Source organism: Tachypleus tridentatus, chromosome 13 (genome assembly GCF_004210375.1).
Source record: "Tachypleus tridentatus isolate NWPU-2018 chromosome 13, ASM421037v1, whole genome shotgun sequence".
NCBI classification, from domain to species: Eukaryota; Metazoa; Arthropoda; class Merostomata; order Xiphosura; family Limulidae; genus Tachypleus; species Tachypleus tridentatus.
This window is the reverse complement of record NC_134837.1, coordinates 270,621,930-270,643,359: the sequence shown is the minus strand read 5'-3', so window position 1 is coordinate 270,643,359 and position 21,430 is coordinate 270,621,930. Positions and strand designations below refer to the sequence as shown.

Here is a 21,430-nt window from a genome sequence, read left to right as displayed (position 1 = left end):
GCTCACAGATAAGTTATTTCTTGATCGATTTGAGATACAGTTACACTTTTGGACTCAGAAAGTCAAATCCTTTCGCTTTATGTATTTGATTCTGGCTAAGGTATCATAGATTAATTTACACTAATCTACCTAAATTAATTTAAATTTGAAAGTAGGTTGATAAAGATTCTGGTGAGTTACAAAATTGAATCTGTATATACGCGCCCCACCCTTAGTATTGTTGGCGCACAAAAGTATAGCTAAGATAAAGGGGAGTGGGATATGTATTATATATAAATTTACTTTAATCCTGCCTGGAATAAATTTTAGTGCCACGGTTATTGAGGATAACATTGCTTTTTTCATGAGGGTATTATTATATGAGAATATTGGACTGCGGGGTGCTTTTAATATAGGTAGGGTAAATAACCTAAAGAAGAAAGTAGGTCCTCTTTTACTTTTACTCCAACTTTTGTTATCTAAAACAAAATAGTAAATTCTTGCGTGTTAACACCTAAAAACATATAATTGTTATGATTTTTTGTATTTATATGTATAAAATGCTGCATTTCTTGGTGAAACAGCAGTAAGTTTAAGAACTTATAATGCTCGAATCCTGGATTCGATTCCTCGCGGTGGACGTAAAAGATAGCCTAATTTGACTTTGCTCTAAAAAAATAAACAATCGTTAAAAGCCTACAAGTTCCTGTGTTATATTATTTTAACTCTTTCACTATTCAACGAAACTTACGACGTTTAAGTTTCTTCTCGCCTTTCGAAATCCCAACTAATATTTGGTTGTACCAGTGACTCATAGATGTCACCCCAACGCCTATACAAAGGGAGAGGATTATATACACAATCATTGTGTGTGTGTGTGTGAATTTCGCTCAAAGCTACACGAGGATTATCTGCGGTAGCCGCCACTAACTTAGGAGTGTAGGGCTAGAGGGAAGGCAGCTAGTCATCACCACTCGCCGCCAACTCTTGGGCTACTATATTACCAACGAATAGTGTGATTGACCGTGACATTTAACGGTCCCCACAGCTGAAAGGGCGAGCATGTTTGGTGATTCAAACCTTCGACCCTCAGATTACAAGTCAATTGCTTTAACCACCTGGCCAAACCGGGCCACATACAGTCTAAATGTTAGGCATTTATGCATCAGTTTAACGATTTATATTATAGTGCTAAATGTATTACTTCTACATATATAATGCGATTTATAATGACACACTGCAATATACTTTACAAGTGTAAAGAATAAATTGGAAAAAAAAATCAATCTAAATTGGACATTTTATATCTCATGTATTTTTTATGGACTGCCTCGAAATTTAGTATCAGAAATAAGGATCCAGTAAAGCACATCCACTGGTTTGAATTACCACAGTCTAAGCTATAAAAAAATAAAAAATCACTTCTGTTAATAACACACAGTGTGGCCTGCAGGTTGTTTTGGTCCGTACGACATGCTACCGTGATATAATCATTAAACAGTTGGTCCGATATATAATATCAATATTGTATTTGACAAAACGTCACAATATTATTCGCATACCTAAATTAATTTGGCTTAATGAAGTAAAAAGGACTCAAAACCCCCTAAGTAAAATATTCTCAATTGTGCGGTGTTTTTATTTCTTTTATCAGATCATGACGTTTATTTTTTCGTATTTGTTCACGTGCTCTTGTATAGCGCATTGTTCGATTTTACGTTTATGGTACGAGATTTGATTTAATGATATAAGGTGTGGGATTTACAAAATTTTAGGAATGTATGTATACTTTTGTTTATTTGTATAATGCCATCTCATATAGTTCTACTAGGCTTTTTCAGAACGGAAAATTGATGCAATCCTAGCTTTTTATCTTTTTAACTTAAATGTTACTGGCATTTCATTGCCGTATCACATGATAACATATTATTCAATACGGTTTATACATTATTTCAGCCTAGGCTTACTGTTCTACTAATGAATTGTTTGTTTGTTTGTTTTGGAATTTCGCACAAAGCTACTCGAGGGCTATCTGTGCTAGCCGTCCCTAATTTAGCAGTGTAAGACTAAATGGAAGGCAGCTAGTCATCACCACCCACCGCCAACTCTTGGGCTACTCTTTTACCAACGAATAGTGGGATTGACCGTGACTTTATAACGCTCCCGCGGCAGAAAGGGCGAGCGCGACGGGGATGCGAACCCGCGACCCTCAGATTATGAGTCGCACGCCTTAACACGTTTGGCCATGCCGGGGGGCCCCACCAATTAATATAGAAAATATTTTATTAATTAAACAAAATCGAGGGTTAGGTATAATAGTGCATCCCAAAACTGGTTTTGTAGCTAAATTTGACATATAACCTTTGTATACAAATACAAGAAAAAATAATATTTATAACATGAATATCTCATCCAGCGTTGTAATTTGGAATGGAATAGAAGTTGTTGTTTTATTTCCATGTGTTTGTTTATTAGTAACAACATTAGTGAATTTGGTCAGATGCTATTGAGATATTCTATGTAACTTGTAGAACTGTTAATTTTTGTAGAGCAATGGTATGAATGTAGATTTACACTTCCAGTTACAAAATTCAGGTTCATGGTAAGTGACAGCAAAATTAATTTATATACATTTCTATGGAATTTGGGTGATTGGAATTTTTACCCTGTGCAAAGTCCACTTTGATTATAAGTTCTTTTTCATAAAAAAGGCTGATTGAGCAAGTCTGGCTTCCATCTATGAGAACAATAAGTTACTTTAACTTTTTGATATATTTTTAGTTTAGAGAAGAATACTTTGATGCAACTTTTTTCATGTATATGAAACATTAAAAAAAGTGTATTCTTGTTCCCACCATTGATCATACAGATTAAAGCTACTAATGAGAAAAAAGATAGATATGCTAGCAGAGGACAAGCTGTAAGGTACATACTAAAATTATAAGAATTCCACACTGTCTGAAGTTGGATCAAAATAGGTCTAGTTAATTTATCATAATGGCACAAAGCAAATCAATAAACATTGTTTTAAATTATCAGAGAGGAAAATATAATGTGTAGATATGGAAGCAATGATGTAATACATTCTAAGAAATGTTGTTTTTAATTTTTAATAGACATTCACAGTTTCATTTTATACACCATAAGAAATGTATAAGCTGAAATTGGTGGACTTTATGGTAGGGATGATATTTTTCAAGCTTTCATTTGGATTGAAATAAGACTCATTGAAGAATAAACTTGTTTATAAATCATTTCCATCTACAATACTTGCTGTAAGATCCGATACATGTTGTGTATATTCTTCCTTGGGGTTTAAAATACGAAATGTATTATATCCAGATTAATCACAACTATAACTATGAGTAATTGTGAAATATCAAAGAGTTGTAGCCTGATTTGTATTTCACATCTTTATAATAATTATTAGAAAACAAAACCTAAATCTAGTAGTAATCTAAATTTGAAATTGTACATTTAAAATTATAAATTGTTGTTTATTTACTTACTGATTCAACCAGTCTTCACTTCTACTCATGTTAATAACACAATTGCTTACTATACATTGCTGAACAGTTAATTTCTTCAAGAAGTTTCCATTTCTACATTCTACATTGATAGAATTATTTTTTTGTTTGAATGCCATATTTATAACTTGTCTCAAGGCTAATTGTCATATTTTTAATCATTATAAATTCCATTAAACACGTTAAACCTTGCTAAACGAATATTTGCATTACAACTGTACAAAACTGATTCCTTTTCATCATTATTAAATATTAAAATGTTTTGAAAAGGTTTTACAGTTATTAAGTATTGTCTTTAAACCAGACATTTCAGGAAGCTTTACGATTTCTCATGGTGATGACAGGTTATAATAGTTTTTAGTGTATTTATTACCATCATTGGGATTGTCTGAATTTCTCTGTATGTGTTTTAAGGTTGGTAAGAGAGATTAAGGAAATCTGTTGTTATGCTGGTTCACATCTCCACCCTTATGTTTTGTCAAACATTAGAATATGAAACTTGCTGGTTATGAGATTATTACCATTCATAAGGTTTATAAAAACAAAACAAAGGTTTTTGAAAACTGGAGTTAAAAATAAGGATGATTATGGAAAAATACATTTCAGTGTAGAGGATTTTTATACTTAAGTTTAAGGTATTTATTGGGAACCTTGCCAGGAGGAAAGTGGTATAGATATTCTTTAGTATTTACCAATAGAAATCTATATTTGATCATTTTACTTGAATGTTAAAAGAAATGCTTTTAGCAAAGCTGAGAAACTTCATAACTTCTGTTTTGTACAAAATTATAATCTAAAAATCTGAAGAAAGAAAGGGTGAGATTCTTTTTATCAATTTTTACCATAACTACACAGGATATTTGTGATAACTGGAATATGTCTTGTTTTTAACCACCTTACAAAAAAATCAGACACAAATAAAGTGAGACAATTCTATTAGTTTAGCTTTTGGTGCTAGGCTCTGCTGGATAAGAGGCCATTAGTGTGCTAGTTGTATAAAATGTAAAAAATTAGATGTTTTGGATCTTTGGAAGATCTGGAAATTGTGGTGTTAAAACTGTTAGACATTTTAATAAAAGACTTACAGAAGTGTTGGTAGGACAAAGTTAGAACTCATATTAAACCTGTGAAGTGAAAGTCTAGTTCCAGACATTTAAAAATACTTGTTTGTTAGAGTAAAATATATTTAAAATTACTTTCTTGATATGGTATGGTTTAAGTTTTTAAACTTTAGAAATATCTAGGTGTGTAACAAATGGAAGATAAAAATTGATATTTATTGTTAAAAAATGTTACATAGACATGTATTGTATACATTAAGTTTGTTGTTACTGATTCTAATATAGACTCAAATTCTTTACTTTTACTAAAGTGGATTTATGAGTATTTTTTAACCAAAAGTAAACTTATTCTGGGAGATAAAATATGGCTATTTCCAGGTTCATACATTGAGCTAACAATTCAAAATAATCTTCATTAAAATATGTTAGTAATTATTTATATATTGTAACCAATAATATTAATGTAACTAAAGAAAAATAGGGTGTGTCGTAACTTATTTGACTTTCAAGAAAATCCAGATGCTTTATTTATCTGATACCAAAGTATACTCAAGACATTTGTATATATGAATCCAAGGTAAATTAAAGTTTCCTGCTTAACTGACTGGTATGTTTATCTTAAAAGTAATTGAATTTTTCAAGAATATTCTTGTAATAAATTTGGTGGAGAGTTCTCTGCATGTGGCATAATGTTCTGACAGTTCATTTGGTAGAACACAAGACACAAATGTGGACCTAGAAGTCTAAGGTCATGTCTTTCACTGCAAACTTTACAGTTTTGTATTATTAGAAATACAAATTATCTGTGAGTTGTTAACTGTGTATCAGAAAAGATGTTTATTATATATATAATAGTAATTCTGAGATATGAACTAAGTATATACTTGACTTGTTTGTTATTGTAGGTGTTTAGGACTGCAAAACACCCAAGGGATGTACCACTCATCATGACTTACACCTTGCCTGAGCTTGTAGACCTTGCTCTGTGTTCACCCGAAGTAGGTGCAGTGAACTTCAACATCCTAAGAACAGTGCTGCTAACTATTATTGAAGAAACACATTTAAGTGACATTGCTGTAGATATCTTTGAAGATACAGACTGTGGTGCTTTACTCTCTCAACATTCCATAAAAGATGGTTCAGAAACATCTTTGAGATTAAGAAGCAGTTTCAAAAGACATAAATCCACAACCACAAATGTTATCGTAACTGGATCTGAAGCTTCTGGGTCTTCACTAACACCTACAGATGACTTAATACACAATGATGAACAATGCCAGGTTTTACTGGATGAAAGAAGTATACAAGACAGCACATGTGATAAAATACAGCACAAAGGTGTTGACAGTCTGGAATGTATTCCTGTTCCTGACCAGAAGTTGCTAGTAGGTTTAAAACAGGAGTCTCTAGCAGTTCCATGTTTACTTAGTAATGAGAACAATATCCAGTCAAACCATTCAAGATGTGATGTGAAATCTCCAGAGAAAGTTATAAACAGTAAATACTCTGAAAAGTTAAACAATAGTCATGAAATGAATATTATTGAGACAACAGGCTTTACTGATAATGGTGTGATCAGAACAATAGAAACTTCTGTCAGGGAGCTTCAAAAGAAGATAGTAGACCTTGAAAAAGCTGTTGAGCAGCTACTGTTTTTATCAACCAATGAGACGTCTTCAGCTGCTAAAGTAACAGAAGATGAAAATCTAAGTGCGGTGTCAAATCTGTGGAAGACTACAAGTTTTTCCAGTCGAGTGGATGGTACGGAGGCTGGATTGAAACGGGTGACTGCTGTTAACTTCTGTATATATATATATGTGATATTTTATGCCAGGAAATTTGTTTTCTGAGATTGTTTTTGTAGATTTGTCATTATTTCATTACTTTATGTGGTTTTGTATATATGTATTACTGCAAGTAATTATGATAATTCTGTTTGAAAGTACTAGTGTATTGCTGATGCTGATGTCAGTTTAGATAAACCTTTTATGATACAATATAGCAAGGGAGCAAGTTAAAAAGTTGAGGCTATTCTTTATAAGGAGTCACTGATAATTGTGTGTAGTTGGCCATTGTAAGAAAAATAAATGTGCAGGGTATGAAATTATTGTTAATGTTTATATGCTCTATGTGTTCCAATTAATGAAAGTTAATTAAATTAGAATGTTATTTTATATGTTTCTCATTCTGCAGTATTTTTTTATACTTATATTTTTGTTGTTCTAATGGAAGATTGCTTCTTTTATGGATGAGTTGTTGAAAGAATTCAATCAACTCAGCTTGGCTGTCAAAGGTTTATCTCAGTGGCAGAAGCAAGAAGCGTCTAAGGCTTGAGTGTTTTGATGTTCTAAGAGATTAAAAGTAGTATATATTATTGCTGAGTTATATATAGAACTCTCCATAGACCACTTTAAAGCTATTAAAAGTAGTATATATTATTGCTGAGTTATATATAGAACTCTCCATAGACCACTTTAAAGCTATTATATACTATAAGTAGACAGGAAGATCATTGGTGGACTGAATCTTAAATTTACCGGGAAAGTGATAATGTTGTTGAAATGTTATTGTGCATCCTGAAAACTTATATTTTATCAACAAAAATGTTCAGTTAATATATTTTTCACTTTTAATTTGATGTTTTATTGTAATTATTGTTAGCTGTGTAAGTTAGTAATATCTTTAAAGAAATGTAGTTGGCTACAGTCTTTCACTGTTCTAGTTTTGTTGTATGCATAAACTGCAAAGGTTGACTGTGATACATTAATATGATTTTTGAGCTTTATGTTCAGTTAATATATTTTCCACTCTTAATTTGATGTTTTATTGTAATTATTGTTAGATGTGTAAGTTAGTAATATCTTTAAAGAAATGTGAGTTGGCTACTGTCTTTCACTGTTCTAGTTTTGTTGTACGCATAAACTGCAAAGGTTGACTGTGATACATTAATATGATTTTTGAGCTTTACCATTTTATTATATTACATATTGTCACATTTAATCATACTTTATCTGATGGTAATACCTCTGCAGTCCAAGGTTCAATGCCAGATGGTGTATTGTAAGGGTGTCATGTCCAAAACAATCACTCTTCATAATCCAGCTAGAGTATAAGGACAGCATAATCCTGTCATCTCTTTTAACAGTCCAGTTACACAGAAATTTATAGTAATTGCATCCAGTGACTTGGAATAGCATTCCTGTTTCATTTTCTATTTGCTTGAAGTATGCAACAATTGAATGGAATAGGTCCTGGAAACAGCTTTTGTATCACACAACTTTTTAAATTTTTAATTATATTATACACTGTTGCCTTGGGCACATGAATGGCTTTTGACACTGATCTTTTGTGAATTCTCATTTGCTACAGAATATTTCATTTGTGCTTATCAGGACTTGCTGATGGTCACATTCTGGATGTTCATGGTACCCTAAGTTGATCCATATTTATTTGTGTTGATAGAATTTGCCATAATTTGGAAGACTTTATGGAGAGAGCTCAAATGCTAATATTAAAACTTTTGAGTAGTGATTTTACTTTATTCACATTTATTTTAAAGTTTTATAGTATATACAGTTTATTTTTAACAGAAATGTAGAAAATTGTGAATCTTGTCACTTTTCATATAGGGTTCAGTAATGATATTATGAACATTTATTTTATTAATTAATATAGTAGCTATTCATCATGCATAATGTTCTTTATCCTCACCTTATGTCATTTAACACAAACTTAAACATTCTACCTTTCAAATGTACAATTTTATTAAACATAGTATCTTTGAAATGCACCATTTTATTAAACATACTACCTTTTAAATGTACCATTTTATTAAACATACAACCTTTGAAATGTACCATTTTATTAAACATACTATCTTTGAAATGCACCATTTTATTAAACATACTACCTTTTAAATGTACCATTTTATTAAACATACTACCTTTTAAATGTACCATTTTATTAAACATACAACCTTTGAAATGTACCATTTTATTAAACATACTACCTTTTAAATGTACCATTTTATTAAACATTCTACCTTTCAAATGTACCATTTTATTAAACATTCTACCTTTCAAATGTACCATTTTATTAAACATTTTACCTTTCAAATGTACCATTTTATTAAACATTTTACCTTTCAAATGTACCATTTTATTAAACATTTTACCTTTCAAATGTACCATTTTATTAAACATTTTACCTTTCAAATGTACCATTTTATTAAACATTCTATCTTTCAAATGTACCATTTTATTAAACATTCTATCTTTCAAATGTACCATTTTATTAAACATTCTATCTTTCAAATGTACCATTTTATTAAACATACTATTTTTGAAATGTACCATTTTATTAAACATACTACCTTTGAAATATACCATTTTATTAAACATTCTACCTTTCAAATGTACCATTTTATTAAACATTCTATCTTTCAAATGTACCATTTTATTAAACATACTATTTTTGAAATGTACCATTTTATTAAACATACTACCTTTGAAATATACCATTTTATTAAACATTCTACCTTTCAAATGTACCATTTTATTAAACATACTATTTTTGAAATGTACCATTTTATTAAACATTCTATCTTTCAAATGTACCATTTTATTAAACATACTATTTTGGAAATGTACCATTTTATTAAACATTCTATCTTTCAAATGTACCATTTTATTAAACATACTATTTTTGAAATGTACCATTTTATTAAACATACTACCTTTGAAATATACCATTTTATTAAACATTCTACCTTTCAAATGTACCATTTTATTAAACATACTACCTTTCAAATGTACCATTTTATTAAACATACTAGCTTTGAAATGTACCATTTTATTAAACATTCTACCTTTCAAATGTACCATTTTATTAAACATACTACCTTTCAAATGTACCATTTTATTAAACATTCTACCTTTCAAATGTACCATTTTATTAAACATACTACCTTTCAAATGTACCATTTTATTAAACATACTACCTTTCAAATGTACCATTTTATTAAACATTCTACCTTTCAAATGTACCATTTTATTAAACATTCTACCTTTCAAATGTACCATTTTATTAAACATTCTACCTTTCAAATGTACCATTTTATTAAACATTCTACCTTTCAAATGTACCATTTTATTAAACATTCTACCTTTCAAATGTACCATTTTATTAAACATTCTACCTTTGAAATGTACCATTTTATTAAACATTCTACCTTTCAAATGTACCATTTTATTAAACATACTTTACACTAAATCACCTACCTTTCCTACTTTTCATTCTGTTTAATTGCATCAAAGTTTATGTTGGATAAGTTTTTTACCATGGTGTGGTGTTTAACTGTGTGGATTATTTAATTAACATAGATGCTTTAGGATATACATACCTTTCTTTGTCTTAACTATACACACACCAACACTAGTCTAAACATTCATCACACTGTTACTTCTGACTTCTACACTAACTTCTTAAATTATTCATCCACATTTAAGAACTGTCATCTTTAGTTTGTTCTATTTATAAGCCCCACTTCAAATCTGCCCTTTCTTTAGCATAATCATCCACAGATGCTATTGTGGACTGAAACAGGTAGAAGTAAACCAGTTATTCTAATGGTTACTCACTGTTTGTCTTTGATTATAATCTAGGTTATCTTAACATATTCAGGTTGATAAACAGATATTACATTGACATTTTTAAAGAAAATTCATGCTTCAACAAACACTGCTCATTTTAGCTAAAGCCCATATTTAAAACTTTGAGGCTAAGCCTTGAGGTCTTAGTTATTGGGAATCTTATAACTTCTGAAGTTGACCATTTCATCAACATCTGTTATAACAGCTGTATGAGATGCTACTTTTAAATGGTCTGGTTGTTTTCTTAAAGCCAATCAAAAAGGGAAACCTGAATTTTCAAATTTCCAAACAGTTTCTACATAACCTGTGTAAAGTCACATAGAGATGATTAAGGCGTTGTCAAAGTTTCCCTGTGTTTTGAGTGTTAGGCCCAGAAATGTGTCACCACCAACATCAAGTGAATTTCCTGTGTTTAGTTAAAGCTGTTTTATAGGAGGAATAACCGTTGATAACACAGTTTGAGCATATGTTTAGTTAAAACTGTTGATAACGCATGTGGACCAATATGTTTAGTTAAAGCTGTTTTATAGGAAGAATAACTGTTGATAACACATGTTGACCAATATGTTTAGTTAAAGCTGTTTTATGGAAGGAATAGCTGTTGGTAACACATGTTGACCAATATGTTTAGTTAAAGCTGTTTTATGGAAGGAATAGCTGTTGGTAACACAGGTTGACCAATATGTTTAGTTAAAGCTGTTTTATGGAAGGAATAGCTGTTGGTAACACAGGTTGACCAATATGTTTAGTTAAAGCTGTTTTATGGAAGGAATAGCTGTTGGTAACACAGGTTGACCAATATGCTTAGCTAAAGCTGTTTTATGGAAGGAATAGCTGTTGGTAACACAGGTTGACCAATATGCTTAGTTAAAGCTGTTTTATGGAAGGAATAGCTGTTGGTAACACAGGTTGACCAATATGCTTAGCTAAAGCTGTTTTATGGAAGGAATAGCTGTTGGTAACACAGGTTGACCAATATGCTTAGCTAAAGCTGTTTTATGGAAGGAATAGCTGTTGGTAACACAGGTTGACCAATATGCTTAGCTAAAGCTGTTTCATCGAAGGAATAACTGATGAAACTTCATAGAATGGACGGCAACTGCCTGTTGTGGAGACACAAGTGTAGAGGATGACATTTCGAAAGTCTTCTGCCTTTGGTCTTCAAATCATTGTGTGTGTAAATGTTTATGGTCTTTTTATAGTGTCCTGGTAGATTGTGGAGAGCATGTTATAATTGGTTGGATTATCACTTTCTGATTGGAAGAGAGATTTCCTGTAGATTCAACCAATGGCAGCCACAGGCTACTCACCTCTAACCTGGAATCTCTGTGTAGTGAAGGTTTAATAGTGTTAATATAAAATGATTCTTTGATTTTTCTTGTCTTCAATTTTGTGTAGGTTAAACATTTTCCCATTACCAGCCATTTTTTCTCTACAAGTGGGTTTTCTTCCACATTTCTTGTTGATCGTTGAACATGAGGTTTATTGAGCAGCAATTTCAAACTGCACTCAATCTCTTGTTGAAGTGGACTACAGCAAATTATTTTATCCTTTCTTTCTCTAAGACTGTTCCCACCCCCATCCTGAACTTCATCTTGATGATATTGACCTTTCTGTGGCCCCTGCTGCATATTTCTTGGAGCTTATCTTTGGCCATAAGCTTATTGTCATTCCTCACGTCAAGCAGAGACAAGTCTATGAAGGCAATGAATATCCCCTTGTCCTCTCTTCTACCTCTTGGGGAGTAGATTAATGTTCTGTGCTCATGATATATCATGCCCTCATTTGATCTACACTGGCCTTATGGGTCTCAGGTTTATGGTTCTACTAGAAACTCAGTCTTGAAAATGCTAGAACCCATTTATGATCTGGAGTTTCAGCTCTGTACATCTATAGTCCAGTGTTTGTATAATGAGTTCCACAAACCTCTTCTTACCCTCTGTGTCCTTGCTGGGACAGTGATAAATCTATGGATTTACAACACTAAAATTAGGAGGGTCAGTTCCCCTTGGTGGACACAGCAGATAGTGTGATGTGGCTTTGTTATAAGAAAAATATACACTTACCCTCTGCTGTTTGCAGTATGCCTCAAAACTTCAATCCTTAACACAGCATCCTAGGTTGTGCCTTTCTTTGTCATTAGACTGTACTTTTTCAGAATAGATGGTCTTCCATTCTTCTTTTTGACATTTATATCTGGGCACAGCTGGCTGAACTGAGAATGTCATCAGATGATGTTACTATTTTGACTGATCAGCCCATTCCACCATGGCTTATTACCATCCCCACCTGTAACCTTTCCTTGAGCCATCTAAAGAAAGCAGATAATCCCAATTGGAAGTACCATCTTCTTTTTGCTGAACATCTTTTGAATCATTCTTGTATTTCCATATACAGATGGTTCAGAATTATGGTATGGAATAGGTTGTTTAAAATCATGGTATGAAACAGATTGTTTTAGAAATGTAGTTTGGAACAGGTTGTTTTAGAATTATGGTATATAACAAATAGTATCTGTAAACTAAAATACAGAGGTCGTGATAAGTCATACTAAAACCATTGAGTAATATCTGTTCTTCATCTGAACTGTAAAGGTAAAGTAAACAGTAGGTTTTTATATTCTTGTAAGTCTTTAACTGTGAATGTTATTTTCATTAGACATGCTGACAGTTTTATTACCGTTACTGATGAAGATGGTGTTTTGTTTTCAAGCTTATTTAACATTAATGAATATGCAATTAAAAACAGTAGGCTAAGTTTATTTATATTATTTCCACTGCTAGAGATTTATAAAGTAGTATTTAATCTGCACAAAATGTCTAAATATTTCAATTATTTAAGTATATTTTGAAAACTTTTACTTTAAATGTCGTGTTCTTTTGATGGTTTCATGCATAATAACTTAAGTATTTTTCTGAATGATTTGAAAAATGAATTTGTATAGGTGCTTATCACAGAAAAATTACATGTAGATGATCAAACAGATGAAGAATGGAGGGAAACCTTGGCTGAATTCAACTTCCGACTACTTGAGATAGAAAGAGAATTAGACATTCTAAAAATCCAAGTCTCCAATCTAATTGTTAGTGGAAACCAGTTTACACTTGACAGTGAGGGAGGTGCTGAGGTAGGTTTGTGTATAATACACTACATGGTTATAAAGATCAGTTGACAGTGGTATGGGGGCTGAGATACATTCACAAAATAAATAAGTACTATAGACGACAAGGTTATGAAGTTCACATCTGGGTGAGGGCTGAGATAGGTCCACTAGGTAAAAATCTAATATGTAAATATGTACTACACATGTCAAGATTGTGATGGTTAGATGGCAATGGATTGAGGTCTGATGTAGGGCCAACAAGTTAATGTTACATGAGCTGCATGCACATCAAATGAGTTACAATTTGTGTTGTGGGATTATTAGTTAAACACAGTTAATTCATAGGGCAATAAAACAGAAAAGTAGTGAATTTTTATAAGTTTTAAACTACTTAGGACAAACAGTTATGATTTCCTTTTACATTGTGCCTTGCTGGGAGAGCAGTAAGTCTATGGATTTACAATGCTAAGATCAGGGGTGTGATACTCCTCGGTAGACACAGCAGATAGCATGATGTGGCTTTGCCATAAGAAAAACAAACATATAGAAACAAATCTGTTATAGTTGAACAATCTTGTATATAGTATAGTAAATGACAGATAAAATATAAAGTTTTACTGAAAAAAATCACATTTATGTAGGAGTTTTACGAATTATGCAAATTAATCTTTAGAATTATCATATTAAGAAAAGTAATTTTAATATTAACATGAAAATCGTTTTACACTTGGACCAGTCAACATTGACTCCCAGAATGGAGAAATGTTTAGTAAAATTATTTAGTTATTTTTTTTATATAAAAGTGTTTATGTTTATTGAAAACTTGTAAGATTTTTAAAATAGTGTTTAATCAACACATAAGTCTCTTTTTTAAGTATTTCAAAAATTTATTTAAATATCTTATATAAATTGAAATTGTGATTTTTTTTATACAAAAGTCTTGATGTTTATTGAAAGCTTGTAAAATTATATGAATATATGTTAAGTGTTTTTAGAACTATAATACATATATGATCATGGTTACAATATGGTGTAAAATAGACAAGTGTTAAAGATGAAAAGCAAATATCAAGTGATTTACAAATTTTGAAAACATAAGTAATAACCTTAATTTCAGAGTGGAGACCGTGACAGAATATTCACTTGAGAATGAACAGTGTAAGATAATCATAAGTTAATTATATTTTCCCAGGTATTATTCATGCGGTCTTCGTGGCTTATATTGAAAATTTTATTAAACTAATTTTTTTATATGTTATACTAATCAGTAGAGTATAAAATAATAGCTAATAATCCATATTCAAATAGCATACATCTGAAATACTTAATCTTAGAAAGTGCTATTTTTAAAATCTTGAATATTCCCTGGTGTGAGAAAGGTATAACAAATTTTCTTTCGGCATCGCATTGTCTCTGTTTTATTCACCACCCCTCCAATATGTAGGAAATTCAACGTAAATTACTCACTAAAACGTCATTGTTGTTCAGACAAACCATGATTTTTATAGCTTTCAATTTTGTTGGGTTACAAAGCCATCAAATAGAAAATCAGAACTGTGTCATACCCACCTGTCACATCTTCTCTTTCAGGACTTGTTGATACTTACAAATAGAAAATCAGAACTGTGTCATACCCACCTGTCACATCTTCTCTTTCAGGACTTGTTGATACTTACAAATAGAAAATCAGAACTGTGTCATACCCACCTGTCACATCTTCTCTTTCAGGACTTGTTGATACTTACAAATAGAAAATCAGAACTGTGTCATACCCACCTGTCACATCTTCTCTTTCAGGACTTGTTGATACTTACAAATAGAAAATCAGAACTGTGTCATACCCACCTGTCACATCTTCTCTTTCAGGACTTGTTGATACTTACAAATAGAAAATCAGAACTGTGTCATACCCACCTGTCACATCTTCTCTTTCAGGACTTGTTGATACTTACAAATAGAAAATCAGAACTGTGTCATACCCACCTGTCACATCTTCTCTTTCAGGACTTGTTGATACTTATGTTTAATTTTGTATCATTTGTAATTAATTGAAATCTGAGTATTTTCATGTATCAAATGACATATTGTATTGTGTTGTAAACAGAGAATTGTCAGTTTCTTTTGTAGTACAAGCTTCATTCCAGGAAAGATAACTATTCTGTACAAATTTTGAATGGCTCTTGTTACATAGTAGAAAGCCAGAAGAATTATAGTAGTTAGAGAAAATTGACTGTTTTATTTGTTGTATTATTCAATTAAATTAAAATATTTTGTACATGATTGTTATTAACATTAAAAAGTATGGTTAAGTGTCATCGACAGTTGACTGCAAAAAAAGAAGACATGGGTAAGTACTTTATTTTTGTTTCATGTTTATTTATTATTATAAAATTAATTAAAATGTAAAAATAGAAATTCTTTTAGGTTAGTTAAGGTTAAATTAGGTAAAATAAATAATAATATTTCATGAGCAGCTCGGAATAGCTTGTGGGTAACATAATTTGACAGCATGATGTGAGGTGGATATTCCACAAATACACAACTTATAATGATATTGATAATAAAACAATACTTCAACAATATCAACAAATTTCCTCAAAAAACTATGGAAACAATTATATACACACACCAAGACAAACAACAATAAATCCCAAGATACAACAAACTACAAAACCTTATACTGTAGCATACCTTATTGACATCAGCAAAAAAATAACCAACATTTGGAAAAACGTATCACAAAACATAACATTCCAGCAAACACCAAATTTGTTCAAAAACTATGTACAAAACTAAAGTTCGTGCTATGTAAAAACTAGGCTGACAAACACACCACCAACATAATTTATAGAATACAATGAAACAACTACTATGACTCTTACATTGGAGAAATAAGCAGAAAAATGGAAACTAGATTCAAAGAACACAAAAAACACATTTTGACATTTGTGAACACTGCAACTCAAACACAACATAACCATAGAAAACTCCTAGATACTAAGTAGGGAAACAAATATAAACAAATGCAAAATCAAAGAACCCTACTTATACAGCAACTAAAACCAAAATTAAACCAATATAAAGGAACACCTTTATACCTTTTCTAATTAATAACATAACATCCAACTGCAATGTCCCCTACAGTCCCATACTTGTTTATACTCTTGTCCCTAAGACATGTACCTGGCTACGGTCAGTTCCAAACTCTTTCTTTGTTAACCTGAAGATGACCTAAAAAGGTTGAAACGTTGTTCTCTGCTTTATTAGCAAAAGTGTTAATATCAATACAAGCCATTCTCAGATGCAAGGTCACGTAAAGTCATGTTCAAGTTTTGCTTGTTATTGTATGTTGTTACTTTTGTCACACCATCTAAATTGAGTTATGAATTTTGAATTTCAAATTACTCCTACTACCACATTAGTTAAAATGACTTCTGTACATCAATTTGCAGTTTCTCAGGCCTGACACTTTCAGCTTAGGACATGGCATTTGTAGTGAATTGGAGTTTATTATGTGGTTTGTGATACGCTCTGATCCAAGAGCAGGTATTCCAATTCTTGGTGAATCAGAATGAGAAGGTGATGACTTGGATAGCCATATTCCATCTTCTTCCTTTGCTGTGCAATTCTATTTTACCCTTGCAGACTCTCCCAGAACATTTTCAGCCTTCATTGATATGGTAACTCCTGTATCATATGACTCCTCTGCTTCCCTTTACCTTTCGTCCCTTCCTCTGATCACCTGGTTTGTCCCTCCCTTTCCAGATATTTGAGTCCATGCTGAACAATTTGTGGCACAGTTAAATTCTCAGATTAGTGTGCCTTGTCCCCTTCTTACCTCAAATAATTATGCTTTGGCATAATATTGTTTATATTATTTGTTTTTCAATCTACAAACCTTAAAGTCTTTAATTCATGTTTGGGTTCTGACCCTGATACCTCATAGAGATATAAAACAGCCTAGTTTTCCAATCTTTGTATGTCATCTTCACCAATTATCTGTCTGCAGCTTTCTTCTATCCCCAAAGGGGTTCTTAGAGGATGCTTGCTCTCTTATGTATTCCACCATGATTATCTTCCTTGGTCCTTTCGCATCAACTGCACTGCTGTATTGTTGTGATCTTCTGAATATGGATACTCTTTTAACTGATGTGCACTTATCCACAACATGTCTATAGAGCCTTTATATAGCACCTCTTTTATGTAGAACAGTTTTTGGAGATCTTCCTTACTCTTTGTAGTCCAGGATGGAGGATGTTCATCAACACCTCTCCTTACATGTTTGGTCTCTAATATATTTACCTTATCCTTTTCCTGCATTCTTCCTTTTCCAGTTTTTCCTGTTCTTCTTTCCTAGCTGGCAGAATAATCATCTCCAGGTCAACCACTTCTTATGGGTACTGGTGATTATCCTGTAGGTTCTGACAAGATCAGAGCACAGTTGGATGAGTGTTAGCATCTGTGGAACAATTTCATTTAAAGTCTATTGTGTGCTTCAGTTTTTGTCAGAAGGTCTTTCCCTTCAATTTCTTAACCTCCCTTTCCTTTATCCTAAATCACATCCCTTTTCCTCCTCCTTAAGATCTTGTTTCTTATCAGTGTCTTTCCAAAGCAGTTTAGGATCTTCTTCTCAAGGGTGTAATAGAATCTATCAGTCATACCTCCCCAGATTTTATATTCAAGGTTATCCATCATTTTCAAGAAGACTGAGGACTGGCTTCCTGTTATAGATTTTAACCTGACTCAACAGGTGTCTTGACTTTCCTCACTTTTTGTTGGGCCTTTGGATAATGAAGGTGGACATCTGCAGATCTGTATCATCACAGCTTTATTTTTCCAACACATTGAATTACATTCATTTTGTCCACAAGGGTTAAGTTTACCAATTCTATGCTTGTTGTTTGGTCTGGTCTCTTTACCCTACATATTCTGTTGATTTGACCAAGGACTTTGCTTGACTTACTCATTCTCATTCTACAGTTCCATCAATATGTGAATGACTGGCTACTATTAGTTCTATCCTGTCAGACATCCCATTAGTACACTGAGTTGCTTCTCAAAGAGAGGGATTGATTTGTCAATAGGAAGAAATCTTTCTTCTTTCAACCCAGTACTCTATGCACTTGAGGGATAGTTTTTCAACTTCTGTGTCGGTAAGGCACATCATTCTCCATATTGGTCAAAGGAACTATTAGTTTTCAAAGGTTAATTCTCTCCCTCTTTCACTGCTTATGATGGTCTTTCTCTTTTGGAAACTTGGGCTTCTATAGAAGCCCTTGTTCCCTTAGGTTATTTTCACATGTGCACCTTAAGGTAATATTTTTGTAATTTAAATCATAAGATAATATCTGAATTTGAAATTTGAGAACCTTACCAGTTTGTACATAGGAGCTTTAAAATTGTAAATTTGTATTATGTTAAATCATTTGATCCAGTAAGTGTGTTACAATAACATCTGATTTACATTTTATAAGAAAATTTTAATTTATATAACTACACTTCAGTCTCCTACATGTAGTGAAAATATGTGTACTGTTTTGTTATTATTTATTCCATGTGGATTGTTTGTTTTTAAATTAATCTCTATAGCTTTCTGCCTCAAAAAGAGTAGCTGAGCAACAAGACAATCAAGTAAACATGTGTGAAGAACATTCTGTGGAAGTACATTCTCAGTTGGATAGGTTGGAGCAGGAAATACTAGAACTTGCAAAGCATGGTTCATCCCTGACGAGAACTGGTAGTCATTTGTTAGTTGAAAATGGAAATGAAGTAAGAAACTCAGAAGTAAGACATAAGGTTTGAAGGATCCTATCTCATGAAGTTAGAACATTATTTTCATAACATTCTACTGATACATAGAATTATGGTACATCACAGTAGACAAATTACTGTATACAACACAGTGTTTTAGATATAAACTACCTCATAGATGGAAATAGGATCTTATTAATGATGTGTAACACTGTAACACATACTGCTTTAAGTATTGAAATGTTGTTACTCCACAAATGATGATACACAAAGGTGTTGTATCCACTGTAAATACTGGAACAGTATGACATCAAACATTATGACACAGAAAGGTGTTGTATCCACTGTAAGTACTGGAACAGTATGACATCAGACATTATGACACAGAAAGGTGTTGTATCCACTGCAAGTACTGGAACAGTATGACATCAGACATTATGATACAGAAAGGTGATGTATCCACTGTAAGTAGTGGAACAGTATGACATCAGATGTTATCATACAGAAAGGTGTTGTATCCACTGCAAGTACTGGAACAGTATGACATCAGACATTATGATACAGAAAGGTGATGTATCCACTGCACGTACTGGAACAGTATGGCATCAGACTTTATCATACAGAAAGGTGATGTATCTACTGTAAGTAGTGGAACAGTATGACATCAGACTTTATCATACAGAAAGGTGATGTATCTACTGTAAGTAGTGGAACACTATGACATCAGACTTTATCATACAGAAAGGTGATGTATCTACTGTAAGTAGTGGAACAGTATGACATCAGACTTTATCATACAGAAAGGTGATGTATCTACTGTAAGTAGTGGAACAGTATGACATCAGACTTTATCATACAGAAAGGTGATGTATCTACTGTAAGTAGTGGAACACTATGACATCAGACTTTATCATACAGAAAGGTGATGTATCCACTGCAAGTACTGGAACAGTATGACATCAGACATTATGATACAGAAAGGTGTTGTATCCACTGTAAGTAGTGAAACAGTATGACATCAGACATTATGATACAGAAAGGTGATGTATCCACTGTAAGTAGTGGAACAGTATGACATCAGATGTTATCATACAGAAAGGTGTTGTATCCACTGCAAGTACTGGAACAGTATGACATCAGACATTATGATACAGAAAGGTGATGTATCCACTGCAAGTACTGGAACAGTATGACATCAGACTTTATCATACAGAAAGGTGATGTATCTACTGTAAGTAGTGGAACAGTATGACATCTTACTTTATCATACAGAAAGGTGATGTATCTACTGTAAGTAGTGGAACAGTATGACATCAGACTTTATCATACAGAAAGGTGATGTATCCACTGCAAGTACTGGAACAGTATGACATCAGACATTATGATACAGAAAGGTGATGTATCCACTGTAAGTAGTGAAACAGTATGACATCAGACATTATGATACAGAAAGGTGATGTATCCACTGTAAGTAGTGGAACAGTATGACATCAGACTTTATCATACAGAAAGGTGATGTATCTACTGTAAGTAGTGGAACAGTATGACATCAGACATTATGATACAGAAAGGTGATGTATCCACTGTAAGTAGTGGAACAGTATGACATCAGACATTATGATACAGAAAGGTGATGTATCCACTGTAAGTAGTGAAACAGTATGACATCAGACATTATGATACAGAAAGGTGATGTATCCACTGTAAGTAGTGGAACAGTATGACATCAGACATTATGATACAGAAAGGTGATGTATCCACTGCAAGTACTGGAACAGTATGACATCAGACATTATGATACAGAAAGGTGATGTATCCACTGTAAGTAGTGGAACGGTATGACATCAGACATTATGATACAGAAAGGTTGATGTATCCACTGTAAGTAGTGGAACAGTATGACATCAGACATTATGATACAGAAAGGTGTTGTATCCACTGTAAGTAGTGGAACAGTATGACATCAGACATTATGATACAGAAATGTGATGTATCCACTGTAAGTAGTGGAACAGCATGACATCAGACATTATGATACAGAAAGGTAGTGTATCCACTGTAAGTAGTGGAACAGTATGACATCAGACATTATGATACAGAAATGTGATGTATCCACTGTAAGTTGTGGAACAGCATGACATCAGATGTTATGCAACAAAAAGGTGCTGCACTCACTGTTCCAACATAAAGCTGTTTTTATAGATGGATCCAACATCATAAAGCATAGATATTGTTAATACTTTATTAATGACATTACAAAAAAAACGTTATTGAAAGAATTTGAACAGCTTAATTTTGAAGGTGTTTCCTTTTTTGTAAACTGGTATAATAACATTAGAAATTGTAGTGATTGACAAA

The 21,430-nt window shown here is 32.4% G+C and overlaps 1 protein-coding gene across 3 annotated transcripts; it reads left to right on the top strand.

Moving 5' to 3' along the window:
• The first annotated feature begins 1,666 nt into the window (after window positions 1-1,666).
• On the top strand, window positions 1,667-19,124 carry LOC143238323 (uncharacterized). 3 transcript variants are annotated; one of them, XM_076478430.1, is made up of 5 exons: window positions 1,667-1,758; window positions 5,473-6,351; window positions 13,163-13,345; window positions 14,439-14,479; window positions 18,911-19,048. In XM_076478430.1, the coding sequence occupies exons 2-4, from the start codon at window positions 5,515-5,517 to the stop codon at window positions 14,466-14,468; spliced, it is 1,050 nt and encodes a 349-aa protein (XP_076334545.1). In that variant the 5' UTR covers window positions 1,667-1,758; window positions 5,473-5,514; the 3' UTR covers window positions 14,469-14,479; window positions 18,911-19,048. The 3 variants fall into 3 exon arrangements, with proteins under 3 accessions (XP_076334545.1, XP_076334543.1, XP_076334544.1); XM_076478428.1 differs by lacking the exon at window positions 14,439-14,479 and having other exon boundaries at window positions 18,911-19,124; XM_076478429.1 differs by lacking the exon at window positions 14,439-14,479 and having other exon boundaries at window positions 5,473-6,370; window positions 13,191-13,345; window positions 18,911-19,124.
• The last annotated feature ends 2,306 nt before the right edge of the window (window positions 19,125-21,430 follow it).